Genomic DNA, 15,681 nt, shown 5'->3' with positions numbered 1-15,681 from the left:
GTCAGAATATAAACCAAACGACATGTTAATATACATATAATGTGCCAATATGGAAGACAATAATCATGTTTATCTATTGTTTCTATACGATAGACAATAGTCACAATAAAAGATTATTTTTGTGGCTAATTATTAGTAAATCGCCACTTATGAAATTAATTACATGTGGCCATTTAGCGAACATTGTGATGTTCAATATAATTACATGTTTACAAAAGATACTCAATAGTCTTAATAAACTTTAAACTGTGTGACAATATATTAGTAAAACACCACACTAAAACAACATACATGTCGCAAGTTGGTGATATACAGTCACTACAATTACTAAATAAATGTGTCCACTGACAGTTTAACGTCACAATATTGGATAAAATGATTGATTTTAGCAACAAAATTCCCTACCCATTAGCCACACTTTTATAATACGGTCACATTTTTTCATATCATACAGACACTACATTTTAAAGTGACTATAAGACCCATACGATGGCGTCACCTTCTGTCACACTTTTAGTGAAAAAATAAAATGTCACTATATGCATATGGTCACACTTTTTTGGTGTGACTGTAAGTCATTTTTCTTGTAGTGTGTGACACTGGTGTATAGATCTATATGAGACTGACAACCCCGCACCTAAGCTACTAGCTATAACTAGACCGACAAGTCTGGGGTGACAAATGTCTAACATTCCGACGCATGAAGAACATCACAGTAGGCCAGCTTTGGATTTAGCATGGTTGTAATAACTCATATGGGAAATCAACAATACATTCAGTTTACGGGGTATCATACGTTCAAATGGTTTTATATAAGAATAAAACTACGTAATACTATTTTAAGTATAGAAATACTTATGCATTTTTGGTCTTAGGGTTTTTAAGACCACAACTCATTTTAAGAAAATATTGGATTTTCTGGGAACAAATACTATCATTTTACAAGGAAAGAATTTCAGGTTTTTATCCATACAAAACTCTTATGAACTCACCAACTTAATTGTTGACACTTTTCAAAACTACTTGTATTTTCAGGAAACCGTTAAACATGTAACCACAAGGATTTTGAGGATGGACGTTACAGCGTCATGCTATTCATTTTTGTCATCATAATGTAATTGGTTTGAAACATACAATACTTGGAAACAATGTAACATTCTCAATTGTATTTATGATGGTTGTGTTTGCTTTGATCACTATTGTACACTATGTTGTGATACTGTTCATGAAGTCATCCATCCCCAAACGTTTCCGCCATCCAGGTTTGGGGGTGTGACAACATGAGTGATCTGGAGCAATATATTGTATTTATCTGTCTATTCGCTCCACAACAAATATGTAATCTAAAACTATTGATTATATAGACTCATTTTTAATAATCATTAACACATGGGGTAAACTAGTAAAAGTGTTGCATCCAATAACCCTGGTGTTGATCACATTTTTCTGCTGATATTTTAATAAAACATTTTTGGGTATGGTTTTTACATCCTCTGTTGCATGAAGTTGACTGATATTTTTTGTTGGTGTTTCTGAAGTTTGATGTTAATTCCGGTGACTTCTTTTTTTAGCTGCAAGGATGTCTAACTTATTTGGAGCTTCTTTTTGTCATAGATAGTTTCTTTTAAAAAATTTATAATTGTTTTTGACATGTATTTTTTCGAACATTTGTATATTTTCCATCTTCCTAATCGCTTGTTTGTTTCTTCTATTGAACATTTCCTCCGATAAAACACCCAATTCAGTTGGTTTAGGCAAAACTGGTTACCAAGAAAAGTATGGTTATATCAAACAGTTCCCCATAAATAGTCAAAACTTAGTCTTAATCACCAAAATAGCAATCAATTTTGCATGTCATATGCTATATTGCATGCCATGATTTTGGCATTAAAAACTAGGGGTGTTCATTTTGATGAATTGGTTTGATCCGATCCAATCAAGTGAACCCAAATTGATTTCGGTTTTCAAAAAATTGATCCAAATAATCCAAACTAAATTAAAATTCGATCTGATCCGATCCAATTACAATTTGGTTGGATCGGTTTTATAATTCGGTTTTAAAAAACCGAAGCATTTTAAAACGACATATAATTATAATATTACTCAACATTACACAAGAAGCGAAAATAAATTATTTAGTTATGATTTGAATTTTATAAACAACTACTAAGAAAATATATTATAGTTAAATATTTTATAGATAGAAAAATTTTGAGAGAAAATGCCTTGATCCAAACCCGACCCGTAACCCGCAGGGTTTTGAATGATTAAACTCATACCCGTTTCCACCGGATCAACGGATTTCAACCCTTTTACCCGACCCATTTACAATATTAAGTTTAGGCTATAATTTTTCATTAAAACACATATAACATGATCACTAAAACCAAAAAAATTTCACTCCAAAACAAACATCAATTATAGTTATATAAATAACTTTTCCAATGTATTATGATTGTGGAATGTCGATCACTCGATTGCAGCCTTTTCTTCTTCTTGAATCTTGATTGAAACCCTTTTTCTTCTTGCTCTTGAGTCTTGATTGTGGAATATCGATTTCATAGTCGATTTCAAAAGATTATAGAGTCGATTATATTGGGAGTCGACTGCAATCGGCAATTTGAATTAGGAACTGAACTGAGAAGTTGAAGTAGAACGTCTAATAGTCTAACTCCTTGACTCCTATATGTGAAGATTGATAAATGTATTATTTATTATAATTAATTAATTTATATTTGAAATTTTTAGATGGGGCAGGTCATAAATGGATCAGATCGATAGTGATCCATACCCGACCCTTTTAATAAAAGGGTTAACGTGTATGGGTCGTTAACGAGTAAAGGAATCATAAAATATGATCCAAACCCATTAATTTTGCACGGGTTTGGAGCGGATCAGGGTCAAAACCCGCTCCATTGCCAGGTCTAGTCGTAATGATAATGTCTTGACATTTGTACTTTTCCTGCTAGCTTCCTTTCAATAACATTTCTTCTTGGTGTTAAAATAAATGTTACACTAAAAAGAATCTTTAGAATAAATGAGATGGTTTTGACATAAAAGCTTTTAAGTATGTGAAAAAAAGTAAGATTTCAATTTAAGTTTATTTTTATGTTCATTAATTCCTGAAATTTACAAGGTTTTTCTTTTCTATTTTTGTTTTTTATCTATGATAGTAGGTTTTCAAGTTACAATGATATACAATTCGCAAGAAAATCCTTAAATTTATAATATATTTTACATATTCACCTTAATATGTTTTTTTTCATATTATACGTATTCATACAAAAAAAAATATGTTTATACATGAAAAAATATTAATATAAAAATTGTATTTACTTTCTTTTTAAATGCTAGTTCTTTAGATACAATACTCTTTTTTCTATTTATACGGTTTAAAATGTAAAAATATGTTTTAGAAATATAGATGTATTTTAGAAGTGTAAATAGGTTTTTTTGCATTTTCTAGAATTATTAATATGAACTATACCTTTAAATGCGTAAAAATATATTGTTTAGAAGTATAAATATGTATTTTATTTATTTAAAAGTATAGACTTACAAGTATAAATACATATTTTAATGTTTTTTTTTGAACAACAAATCTAATACACTCCTAAACTACTCCTAATTCTACATATATCTTTGACGTGATTTGAACCTTCAACCTCGAGAAAGAAAGACAACACTTGATATCGTTGACGTATAAGTTCTTTGGTACATATTTCTATGTTTATAGGAGTATATAAAAATATAAAAAATACATATGTATACTTTTAGAAAATATATTTATACTCTAAATATGTATTTTACTTCTAAAAACGTTTTACCAGTTAAATCATATTAATAGGAAAAAAGTATCAAAAAAAAAAAAAAAAAACTCGTATATGCAAATTTAGGATTTAAAAAGAACGTAAATACGATCTTTATTTAAACATATTTCATGTATAGATATGTTTTTTTTCTGCATCAATACGTATAATATGAAAAAATAAATCGTAAAGATAACAACGTTAAAAAACTATAAGATTAAGGGTTTTCTTATGAATTTTATTTCATGGTACAGTATAAACCTGCTATCACATGTAAAAAAAAAAATATAAAAAAAACTTGTAAGGTCCACGCATTAATGAACATAATAATGGACTTAGGGTAAAACCATACTTTTCTTATAACTTATAATGACTTTTGTGTCAAAAGCCCTCATTGAGATGATTTTCAATGAACCGGTTAGACTACGTATGTCTTCATCATCAATGAAACGCGGTTAACTCTCATTATAAGATCAAAACGATGCAATCATAATATCGAACTAGGGAACTTTGACATATCCGTAGGAATAAATTAATTGTGTTATTTATTCAATGTTTTGGTTTGTTGGATCTTGACTTGTTATTTATTAAATGTTTTGGTTTGTTAGTCTTTGATAATGAACGTATAGATGAGTTGGCAGAAGCATTTATCGACAAGCGAGAGAACTACAAACGGAGCAAAAAAAGGACCGACGCAACTATTGATCCGTAATAAATTTTGGAGGCCCGCGATACATCATCGGAAAGCTCTTGATGGGCTTAAGCTCCTGACAAGTCCACTTCCCCTATGGTCGATCCTATAGGCCTCCGAATCAAGATTTCCCCTCAATTTCGATCCAATTCTAAGATTTCTACGATTCTGTTTTAATGGTAGAATATGTCATTTCTTGAATTTTAAAATTTTCCTTATTAATTTAGATGTTCGATTTCAAAATTTATTGTTAATTTCAATTTTGCAAATCTGGCCGTTCCACGCTACATATGTCCATTTGCAAGCCTTTAGAAATATCTTGAAATTCAATAATAAAACCCTTTGGGTTTTCCTTTATTTTTTGTGCTTTCATTCAGTCTTGATTTTGGCTTGTTATTTATTGAAGATGCATGCGGTCTTTGATTGTTCTTGAGTAATTGCATGTGTTATTAAATTGTACGTACATGTTCCTAGTAGCTTGAATATGGATTTGTGCTTTTATATGTGTTTAACTAACTGTGCTTTCATTGTGATTAAAAAATCGTGAAAAGGAAACACATAACGACATGCATGCACGCATAATATTAATAGGGAACTTTGGCAGATCCGTAGCACTAAAGCCCTCAACCCTTTAATAAGGCTTGAACGCCAACAATAGAAAATAATACCGAGATAATGAATTTCAAAAAAGAGAATAACTGAAATATCAACGAGTATTCTAATAAAACAAACAAATTTGATCTTGATTCTCCTTAACTAGTACCGTGCTCGAAGATCAAGTTAGAGCCTAGAATTTCGACTGAATTTGATCCACAACTTTCACCTCCACCTGAAAAGCCTTTGCCAACAGATCATCAGGGATATCAGGTTTTGCTCCAAAGATAGTATTTGCAACTGTAATAACACCTGGGTTTTGGCTGCTTAGTCCAACAATGGCAACAGCATTGCAATTTCCAACATTCCTCTGAAAGTGAACAAGACCTTCTGGGAAAACAAAAACATCACCCGTTTGAAGTACTTTACTGATTAAACGGTTTTCAGGGTTGGATGTGATGAACCCGACTTGGATGGTGCCTTCAAGGACTGTGAAAATTTCGGTGGCACGAGGATGCGTGTGAGGAGGATTAATGCCCCAAAGAGCATAGTCTACACGAGCCATTGAGATACCAAGAGTGTTGAGACCTGGTAATTGTGCAACAGTCACTGGAGTCACACGTGATCCCACTGCATTCGAGGTGTTTCCAATCAAGTTTAGTCCACTGAAGAAGAAATCAGTCGCCTGGACAAGCTTTGGATCTTTGCAAGCCAAACCGTTCACTTGCACTGTTAAAATGTAATTAAATAATAAATTGTAAGTTGAAACTGTTTGCAAGCTTGGGTACGTAATGCTTCAAATTCAAACGCATTGCAATATTACTTACCTGGGCCATTTGAGTCGGCAACACAAAAATCTTGAAGAGGGCTACTGTCGGATGCAAGGGCAATAGAACAAAATATCATGATAAGCCCAAGGAAAAGAAGATGAGAGGCCATTTCTTTAGATTGTTTGCGATGGACGCTGATCAGAAAATGGAATGGATTGATAAATGGGTTTGGTCTTGAATGCTTTTATAGTATAACACTGGGAACAGATTAGCCGTGCACCACCAACAAGTTTGATATTATATTGCTTAGTAATATTGCCTTGTGTACGATTATAACAAAGAACTTGTGGCCGTGTGGATTTGGTCAATGAAAATGCGAAATTCTTAATGCACCTTAATTGATTGTTAGCCGTTGCTTCGTTGGACTGTTATGACTAAGAATCTATGTCTGAAGTCCTCGTGTGATGCATGGACTCATGCCTAACGAACATTAGACTATCAACTATAACCGGAAAATCTTATAACATGGTTTCGTTGATGTATTAATCTAATGTAAGCACCTACAAGCCTATATTTTTTTTAACGGCAAAGGAAGAATCATACAAAACAAAACAGCCAGCAAGAAGCTGGAAAATGATTCATTTGTTCTAAATAGATGGATTATAAGCTAATTATTTTAAATAAATGGAACATGACTCCACTTGACCAAATTATCATTAAAATTTCATCGCTTGTCTACTCATATCTGCTTGTCTACTCTATATATGGGGTATATACTTCATATGATCTCTTTAAAAATCCAGTAGTAGATTGATAGGTTGGATGATATATTGATGTTGATGTTGGTGTTGTTAAACCAAACCAATTGGAAATGTATATTAATATTTAATATTTCCAAATTTCATGTTCATACTACACCCTCTAATGGAACTTTGGCCAGAGGTACAGACATACCGTTGCTTCAACATGTATTATAGTGTGGTTTCTGTTAGTTTCTTAATAGTATATGTTACGCATGTACTATACTAATAAATAATTGATACAATAACATGCTTCTTTATAGATTCTTTTTATATGATCATGTATGATTCGACTTATAAATGGTTTATTTCCATTTTCTATTCACAGGCATATTAGCATATATGAAGCCCTAGAATTAAGAGATGCAGATTATGAGTATCTACGAAAAGGAGTGTTCTCATTTGATATTTTCTATCACAATTTGCATTAAGGAAATTTTTCAAAAGGATAAATGGTTATTAGATGTAGAAAGTTAAATACTTCTGACTTATGGTTTTTTTGTTTTCTTTACCATATTTTTAAACTTGTTATAAGTACAAGTTCTTTTTGCTATTTAATTAGGGATCTTATGTATGAATTTGTATTTCAATTATTAATAATATTGATTTCTTTTTATTGTTTCATATTGTTGATTTCTGGTTACTTTCATTTATATTGTTTTGATGTGTATGAAATATAGCAAAAGTAACAATAAAAAATTGAATTAATGTCACCGAATGTTAAACCATAATCACACTTCAAATTTTTCTTGTGTTTATAATATAAATGTGGCCATGTTTTTAAGTTTTTCAATGTCTCTAAAATTATACAATAGTCACTTTACATTAATTTTGACATGTGGCTAAACGGTTAACAATAACCATGATCTAAACTAAATATGTGTCTACATGTGTTTTAAGATCATGTTTTTCTCAAGTTTTTGTGACGATAACTTAACCAATAACAACATCGAAAAAAATAATGTGTCAAATAAATTACATTTAACTAAATTCAATACTCTGTGACTAATAATTCATATATCGTCACGTTTAGATAATATTTGTGTGTCAGAATATAAACCAAACGACATGTTAATATACATATAATGTGCCAATATGGAATAAAATAGTCATGTTTATCTATTGTTTCTATACGATAGGCAATAGTCACAATAAAAGATTATTTTTGTGGCTAATTATTAGTAAATCGCCACTTATGAAATTAATTACATGTGACCATTTAGCGAACATTGTGATGTTCAATATAATTACATGTTTACAAAAGATACTCAATAGTCTTAATAAACTTTAAACTGTGTGACAATATATTAGTAAAACACCACACTAAAACAACATACATGTCGCAAGTTGGTGATATACAGTCACTACAATTACTAAATAAATGTGTCCACTGACGGTTTAACGTCACAATATTGGATAAAATGATTGATTTTAGCAACAAAATTCCCTACCCATTAGCCACACTTTTATAATACGGTCACATTTTTTCATATCATACAGACACTACATTTTAAAGTGACTATAAGACCCATACGATGGCGTCACCTTCTGTCACACTTTTAGTGAAAAAATAAAATGTCACTTTACGCATATGGTCACACTTTTTTGGTATGATTGTAAGTCATTTTTCTTGTAGTGTGTGACACTGGTGTATAGATCTATATGAGACTGACAACCCCGCACCTAAGCTGCTAGCTACAACTAGACCGACAAGTCTGGGGTGACAAATGTCTAACATTCCGACGCATGAAGAACGTCGCAGTAGGCCAGCTTTGGATTTAGCATGGTTGTAATAACTCATATGGGAAATCAACAATACATTCAGTTTACGGGGTAGCATGCGTTCAAATGGTTTTATATAAGAATAAAACTACTTAATACTATTTTAAGTATAGAAATACTTATGCATTTTTGGTCTTAGGGTTTTTAAGACCACAACTCATTTTAAGAAAATATTGGATTTTCTGGGAACAAATACTATCATTTTACAAGGAAAGAATTTCAGGTTTTTATCCATACAAAACTCTTATGAACTCACCAACTTAATTGTTGACACTTTTCAAAACTACTTGTATTTTCAGGAAACCGTTAAACATGTAACCACAAGGATTTTGAGGATGGACGTTACAGCGTCATGCTATTCATTTTTGTCATCATAATGTAATTGGTTTGAAACATACAATACTTGGAAACAATGTAACATTCTCAATTGTATTTATGATGGTTGTGTTTGCTTTGATCACTATTGTACACTATGTTGTGATACTGTTCATGAAGTCATCCATCCCCAAACGTTTCCGCCATCCAGGTTTGGGGGTGTGACAACATGAGTGATCTGGAGCAATATATTGTTTTTATCTGTCTATTCGCTCCACAACAAATAAGTAATCTAAAACTATTGATTATATAGACTCATTTTTAATAATCGTTAACACATGGGGTAAACTAGTAAAAGTGTTGCATCCAATAACCCTGGTGTTGATCACATTTTTCTGCTGATATTTTAATAAAACATTTTTGGGTATGGTTTTTACATCCTCTGTTGCATGAAGTTGACTGATATTTTTTGTTGGTGTTTCTGAAGTTTGATGTTAATTCCGGTGACTTCTTTTTTTTAGCTGCAATGATGTCTAACTTATTTGGAGCTTCTTTTTGTCATAGATAGTTTCTTTTAAAAAATTTATAATTGTTTTTGACATGTATTTTTTTGAACATTTGTATATTTTCCATCTTCCTAATCGCTTGTTTGTTTCTTCTATTGAACATTTCCTCCGATAAAACACCCAATTCAGTTGGTTTAGGCAAAACTGGTTACCAAGAAAAGTATGGTTATATCAAACACTTCCCCATAAATAGTGAAAAATTAGTCTTAATCACCAAAATAGCAATCAATTTTGCATGTCATATGCTATATTGCATGCCATGATTTTGGCATTAAAAACTAGGGGTGTTCATTTGGATGAATCGGTTTGATCCGATCCAATCAAGTGAATCCAAATTGATTTCGGTTTTCAAAAAATTGATCCAAATAGTCAAAACTAAATTAAAATTCGATCTGATCCGATCCAATTACAATTTAGTTCGATCGGTTTTATAATTCGGTTTTAAAAAACCGAAGCATTTTAAAACGACATATAATTATAATATTACTCAACATTACACAAGAAGCGAAAATAAATTATTTAGTTGTGATTTGAATTTTATAAACAACTACTAAGAAAACATATTATAGTTAAATATTTTATAGATAGAAAAATTTTGAGAGAAAATGCATATTAATGTTTTTTTTATTGGGTGAAACGTTTTGAACATATTTGAAAAAATAAATTACAAAATTAATAAATAACTATAGATACATATTATAAATAAATAAACAATAAATGTTTATTCGGTTTTTTTGGACTATTCAGTTCTTATTTTATAAACCAAAACCAATCCGGAATCTAAAATAATAATTCGGTTTTGTTGAAAACCAATCCAAAGATCCGAATATACGAACCAAATAGTCTAATCCAAATTGTCAAATTGGACAATTCGGTTTTATCCAAGTAGTGAACAACTCTATTGAAAACAACATAGTTTTTCGATATCCATATCATTCACGCCTAGTTTATAACAATAAGGGTAATAACCAACTTTATTTTATTCGAGTTACCTCTCGGGCAAGAAACAATGTAACTATTTATACTATATCAGAATCCATGTATATATTTGTAAACTAAGAATATATCTTCAATTCTTCCTAAAATACTAGGAATATTTCTCATGGTAAACTCATAGACATGCACTATGATTCTATTGATATCTAATTAGTTATTCCCTAGGCATGCTAGATATTCGGTATAGTACATAACATGCAAGGCATGTTGTATTTGATGCTAAGAGAAAAAAAAAAATCCACATGTGTATTACCTCACTAGGTGTGGTGAGACAGGACAATGTGACTTAATTTTAATCTCAACGTCACATTGACATGAATGTTGTAACACCTTAATTTTTTGTCTTTAGTTTTTATCCCTTTTAATAAATGAGTATATAAAATATTTTGAAAAATAAAAATAAAATAAAAACAACAAAGAGCTAGCTAGCGATCATCAAGCCTTGACTTTCAATTGCATAAATATTAGAGATAGAAAATGTGTCAATTTATGTTGATTGAGTCGTTGTAATTAGGCCTGGCAATGGAGAGGGTTTGGAGCGGATCGGCCTTGATCCAAACCCGACCCGTAACCCGCAGGGTTTTGAATGATTAAACTCATACCCGTTTCCACCGGATCAACGGATTTCAACCCTTTTACCCGACCCATTTACAATATTAAGTTTAGGCTATAATTATTCATTAAAACACATATAACATGATCACTAAAACCAAAAAATTTTCACTCCAAAACAAACATCAATTATAGTTATATAAATAACTTTTCCAATGTATTATGATTGTGGAATGTCGATCACTCGATTGCAGCCTTTTCTTCTTCTTGAATCTTGATTGAAACCCTTTTTCTTCTTGCTCTTGAGTCTTGATTGTGGAATATCGATTTCATAGTCGATTTCAAAAGATTATAGAGTCGATTATATTGGGAGTCGACTGCAATCGGCAATTTGGATTAGGAACTGAACTGAGAAGTTGAAGTAGAACGTCTAACAGTCTAACTCCTTGACTTCTATATGTGAAGATTGATAAATGTATTATTTATTATAATTAATTAATTTATATTTGAAATTTTTAGATGGGGCAGGTCATAAACGGATCGGATCGATAGTGATCCATACCCGACCCTTTTAATAAAAGGGTTAACGTGTATGGGTCGTTAACGAGTAAAGGAATCATAAAATATGATCCAAACCCATTAATTTTGCACGGGTTTGGAGCGGATCAGGGTCAAAACCCGCTCCATTGCCAGGTCTAATCGTAATGATAATGTCTTGACATTTGTAATTTTCCTGCTAGCTTCCTTTCAATAACATTTCTTCTTGGTGTTAAAATAAGTGTTACACTAAAAAGAATCTTTAGAATAAATGAGATGGTTTTGACATAAAAGCTTTAAGTCTGTGAAAAAAAGTAAGATTTCAATTTAAGTTTATTTTTATGTTCATTAATTCCTGAAATTTACAAGGTTTTTCTTTTCTATTTTTGTTTTTTTATCTATGATAGTAGGTTTTCAAGTTACAATGATATACAATTCGCAAGAAAATCCTTAAATTTATAATATATTTTACATATTCACCTCAATATGTTTTTTTCATATTATACGTATTCATACAAAAAAAATGTGTTTATACATAAAAAAATATTAATATAAAAATTGTATTTACTTTCTTTTTAAATGCTAGTTCTTTAGATACAATACTCTTTTTCCTATTTATACAGTTTAAAATATAAAAATATGTTTTAGAAATATAGATGTATTTTAGAAGTGTAAATACGTTTTTTTGCATTTTCTAGAATTATTAATATGAACTATACCTTTAAATGCATAAAAATATATTGTTTAGAAGTATAAATATGTATTTTATTTATTTAAAAGTATAGACTTACAAGTATAAATACATATTTTAATGTTTTTTTTGAACAACAAATCTAATACACTCCTAAACTACTCCTAATTCTACATATATCTTTGACGTGATTTGAACCTTCAACCTCGAGAAAGAAAGACAACACTTGATATCGTTGACGTATAAGTTCTTTGGTACATATTTCTATGTTTATAGGAGTATATAAAAATATAAAAAATACATATGTATACTTTTAGAAAATATATTTATACTCTAAATATGTATTTTACTTCTAAAAACGTTTTACCAGTTAAATCATATTAATAGGAAAAAAGTATCAAAAAAAAAAAAAACTCGTATATGCAAATTTAGGATTTAAAAAGACCGTAAATACGATCTTTATTTAAACATATTTCATGTATAGATATGTTTTTTTTCTACATCAATACGTATAATATGAAAAAATAAATCGTAAAGATAACAACGTTAAAAAACTATAAGATTAAGGGTTTTCTTATGAATTTTATTTCATGGTACAGTATAAACCTGCTATCACATGTAAAAAAAAAAATATAAAAAAAACTTGTAAGGTCCACGCATTAATGAACATAATAATGGACTTAGGGTAAAACCATACTTTTCTTATAACTTATAATGACTTTTGTGTCAAAAGCCCTCATTGAGATGATTTTCAATGAACCGGTTAGACTACGTATGTCTTCATCATCAATGAAACGCGGTTAACTCTCATTATAAGATCAAAACGATGCAATCATAATATCGAACTAGGGAACTTTGACATATCCGTAGGAATAAATTAATTGTGTTATTTATTCAATGTTTTGGTTTGTTGGATCTTGACTTGTTATTTATTAAATGTTTTGGTTTGTTAGTCTTTGATAATGAACGTATAGATGAGTTGGCAGAAGCATTTATCGACAAGCGAGAGAACTACAAACGGAGCAAAAAAAGGACCGACGCAACTATTGATCCGTAATAAATTTTGGAGGCCCGCGATACATCATCGGAAAGCTCTTGATGGGCTTAAGCTCCTGACAAGTCCACTTCCCCTATGGTCGATCCTATAGGCCTCCGAATCAAGATTTCCCCTCAATTTCGATCCAATTCTAAGATTTCTACGATTCTGTTTTAATGGTAGAATATGTCATTTCTTGAATTTTAAAATTTTCCTTATTAATTTAGATGTTCGATTTCAAAATTTATTGTTAATTTCAATTTTGCAAATCTGGCCGTTCCACGCTACATATGTCCATTTGCAAGCCTTTAGAAATATCTTGAAATTCAATAATAAAACCCTTTGGGTTTTCCTTTATTTTTTGTGCTTTCATTCAGTCTTGATTTTGGCTTGTTATTTATTGAAGATGCATGCGGTCTTTGATTGTTCTTGAGTAATTGCATGTGTTATTAAATTGTACGTACATGTTCCTAGTAGCTTGAATATGGATTTGTGCTTTTATATGTGTTTAACTAACTGTGCTTTCATTGTGATTAAAAAATCGTGAAAAGGAAACACATAACGACATGCATGCACGCATAATATTAATAGGGAACTTTGGCAGATCCGTAGCACTAAAGCCCTCAACCCTTTAATAAGGCTTGAACGCCAACAATAGAAAATAATACCGAGATAATGAATTTCAAAAAAGAGAATAACTGAAATATCAACGAGTATTCTAATAAAACAAACAAATTTGATCTTGATTCTCCTTAACTAGTACCGTGCTCGAAGATCAAGTTAGAGCCTAGAATTTCGACTGAATTTGATCCACAACTTTCACCTCCACCTGAAAAGCCTTTGCCAACAGATCATCAGGGATATCAGGTTTTGCTCCAAAGATAGTATTTGCAACTGTAATAACACCTGGGTTTTGGCTGCTTAGTCCAACAATGGCAACAGCATTGCAATTTCCAACATTCCTCTGAAAGTGAACAAGACCTTCTGGGAAAACAAAAACATCACCCGTTTGAAGTACTTTACTGATTAAACGGTTTTCAGGGTTGGATGTGATGAACCCGACTTGGATGGTGCCTTCAAGGACTGTGAAAATTTCGGTGGCACGAGGATGCGTGTGAGGAGGATTAATGCCCCAAAGAGCATAGTCTACACGAGCCATTGAGATACCAAGAGTGTTGAGACCTGGTAATTGTGCAACAGTCACTGGAGTCACACGTGATCCCACTGCATTCGAGGTGTTTCCAATCAAGTTTAGTCCACTGAAGAAGAAATCAGTCGCCTGGACAAGCTTTGGATCTTTGCAAGCCAAACCGTTCACTTGCACTGTTAAAATGTAATTAAATAATAAATTGTAAGTTGAAACTGTTTGCAAGCTTGGGTACGTAATGCTTCAAATTCAAACGCATTGCAATATTACTTACCTGGGCCATTTGAGTCGGCAACACAAAAATCTTGAAGAGGGCTACTGTCGGATGCAAGGGCAATAGAACAAAATATCATGATAAGCCCAAGGAAAAGAAGATGAGAGGCCATTTCTTTAGATTGTTTGCGATGGACGCTGATCAGAAAATGGAATGGATTGATAAATGGGTTTGGTCTTGAATGCTTTTATAGTATAACACTGGGAACAGATTAGCCGTGCACCACCAACAAGTTTGATATTATATTGCTTAGTAATATTGCCTTGTGTACGATTATAACAAAGAACTTGTGGCCGTGTGGATTTGGTCAATGAAAATGCGAAATTCTTAATGCACCTTAATTGATTGTTAGCCGTTGCTTCGTTGGACTGTTATGACTAAGAATCTATGTCTGAAGTCCTCGTGTGATGCATGGACTCATGCCTAACGAACATTAGACTATCAACTATAACCGGAAAATCTTATAACATGGTTTCGTTGATGTATTAATCTAATGTAAGCACCTACAAGCCTATATTTTTTTTAACGGCAAAGGAAGAATCATACAAAACAAAACAGCCAGCAAGAAGCTGGAAAATGATTCATTTGTTCTAAATAGATGGATTATAAGCTAATTATTTTAAATAAATGGAACATGACTCCACTTGACCAAATTATCATTAAAATTTCATCGCTTGTCTACTCATATCTGCTTGTCTACTCTATATATGGGGTATATACTTCATATGATCTCTTTAAAAATCCAGTAGTAGATTGATAGGTTGGATGATATATTGATGTTGATGTTGGTGTTGTTAAACCAAACCAATTGGAAATGTATATTAATATTTAATATTTCCAAATTTCATGTTCATACTACACCCTCTAATGGAACTTTGGCCAGAGGTACAGACATACCGTTGCTTCAACATGTATTATAGTGTGGTTTCTGTTAGTTTCTTAATAGTATATGTTACGCATGTACTATACTAATAAATAATTGATACAATAACATGCTTCTTTATAGATTCTTTTTATATGATCATGTATGATTCGACTTATAAATGGTTTATTTCCATTTTCTATTCACAGGCATATTAGCATATATGAAGCCCTAGAATTAAGAGATGCAGATTATGAGT

At 31.4% G+C, this 15,681-nt stretch overlaps 2 protein-coding genes across 2 annotated transcripts; both read right to left on the bottom strand.

The window, feature by feature from the left end:
* Positions 1-5,287: 5,287 nt before the first annotated feature.
* Positions 5,288-6,033, bottom strand: LOC145133293 (putative germin-like protein 2-3). Its single transcript, XM_079068236.1, has 2 exons — positions 5,922-6,033; positions 5,288-5,823 (listed from the first exon to the last, which is right to left on the bottom strand). Exons 1-2 carry the CDS (start codon positions 6,031-6,033, stop codon positions 5,288-5,290), a joined length of 648 nt encoding a protein of 215 aa, XP_078924362.1.
* A 7,893-nt stretch (positions 6,034-13,926) lies between these two features.
* LOC145133296 (putative germin-like protein 2-3) lies at positions 13,927-14,672 on the bottom strand. The gene is made up of 2 exons (XM_079068240.1): positions 14,561-14,672; positions 13,927-14,462 (listed from the first exon to the last, which is right to left on the bottom strand). The coding sequence occupies exons 1-2, from the start codon at positions 14,670-14,672 to the stop codon at positions 13,927-13,929; spliced, it is 648 nt and encodes a 215-aa protein (XP_078924366.1).
* Positions 14,673-15,681: the final 1,009 nt, after the last annotated feature.

This window comes from Lactuca virosa, chromosome 8 (genome assembly GCF_052849685.1).
Source record: "Lactuca virosa cultivar CGN04683 chromosome 8, Lactuca_virosa_CGN04683_v6, whole genome shotgun sequence".
Taxonomy (NCBI): Eukaryota; Viridiplantae; Streptophyta; class Magnoliopsida; order Asterales; family Asteraceae; genus Lactuca; species Lactuca virosa.
Note: the sequence above shows the minus strand (reverse complement) of the source record. Positions and strands in the feature narration are given on the sequence as shown.

Bases quoted from the DNA above. Each gene is read 5' to 3' on its own strand.
- LOC145133293 (XM_079068236.1), bottom strand. From the start codon at position 6,033: ATGGCCTCTCATCTTCTTTTCCTTGGGCTTATCATGATATTTTGTTCT. The intron at 5,824-5,921 runs GTAAGTAATATT...ACATTTTAACAG, and splicing joins TGCCGACTCAAATGGCCCAG to TGCAAGTGAACGGTTTGGCT.
- LOC145133296 (XM_079068240.1), bottom strand. From the start codon at position 14,672: ATGGCCTCTCATCTTCTTTTCCTTGGGCTTATCATGATATTTTGTTCT. The intron at 14,463-14,560 runs GTAAGTAATATT...ACATTTTAACAG, and splicing joins TGCCGACTCAAATGGCCCAG to TGCAAGTGAACGGTTTGGCT.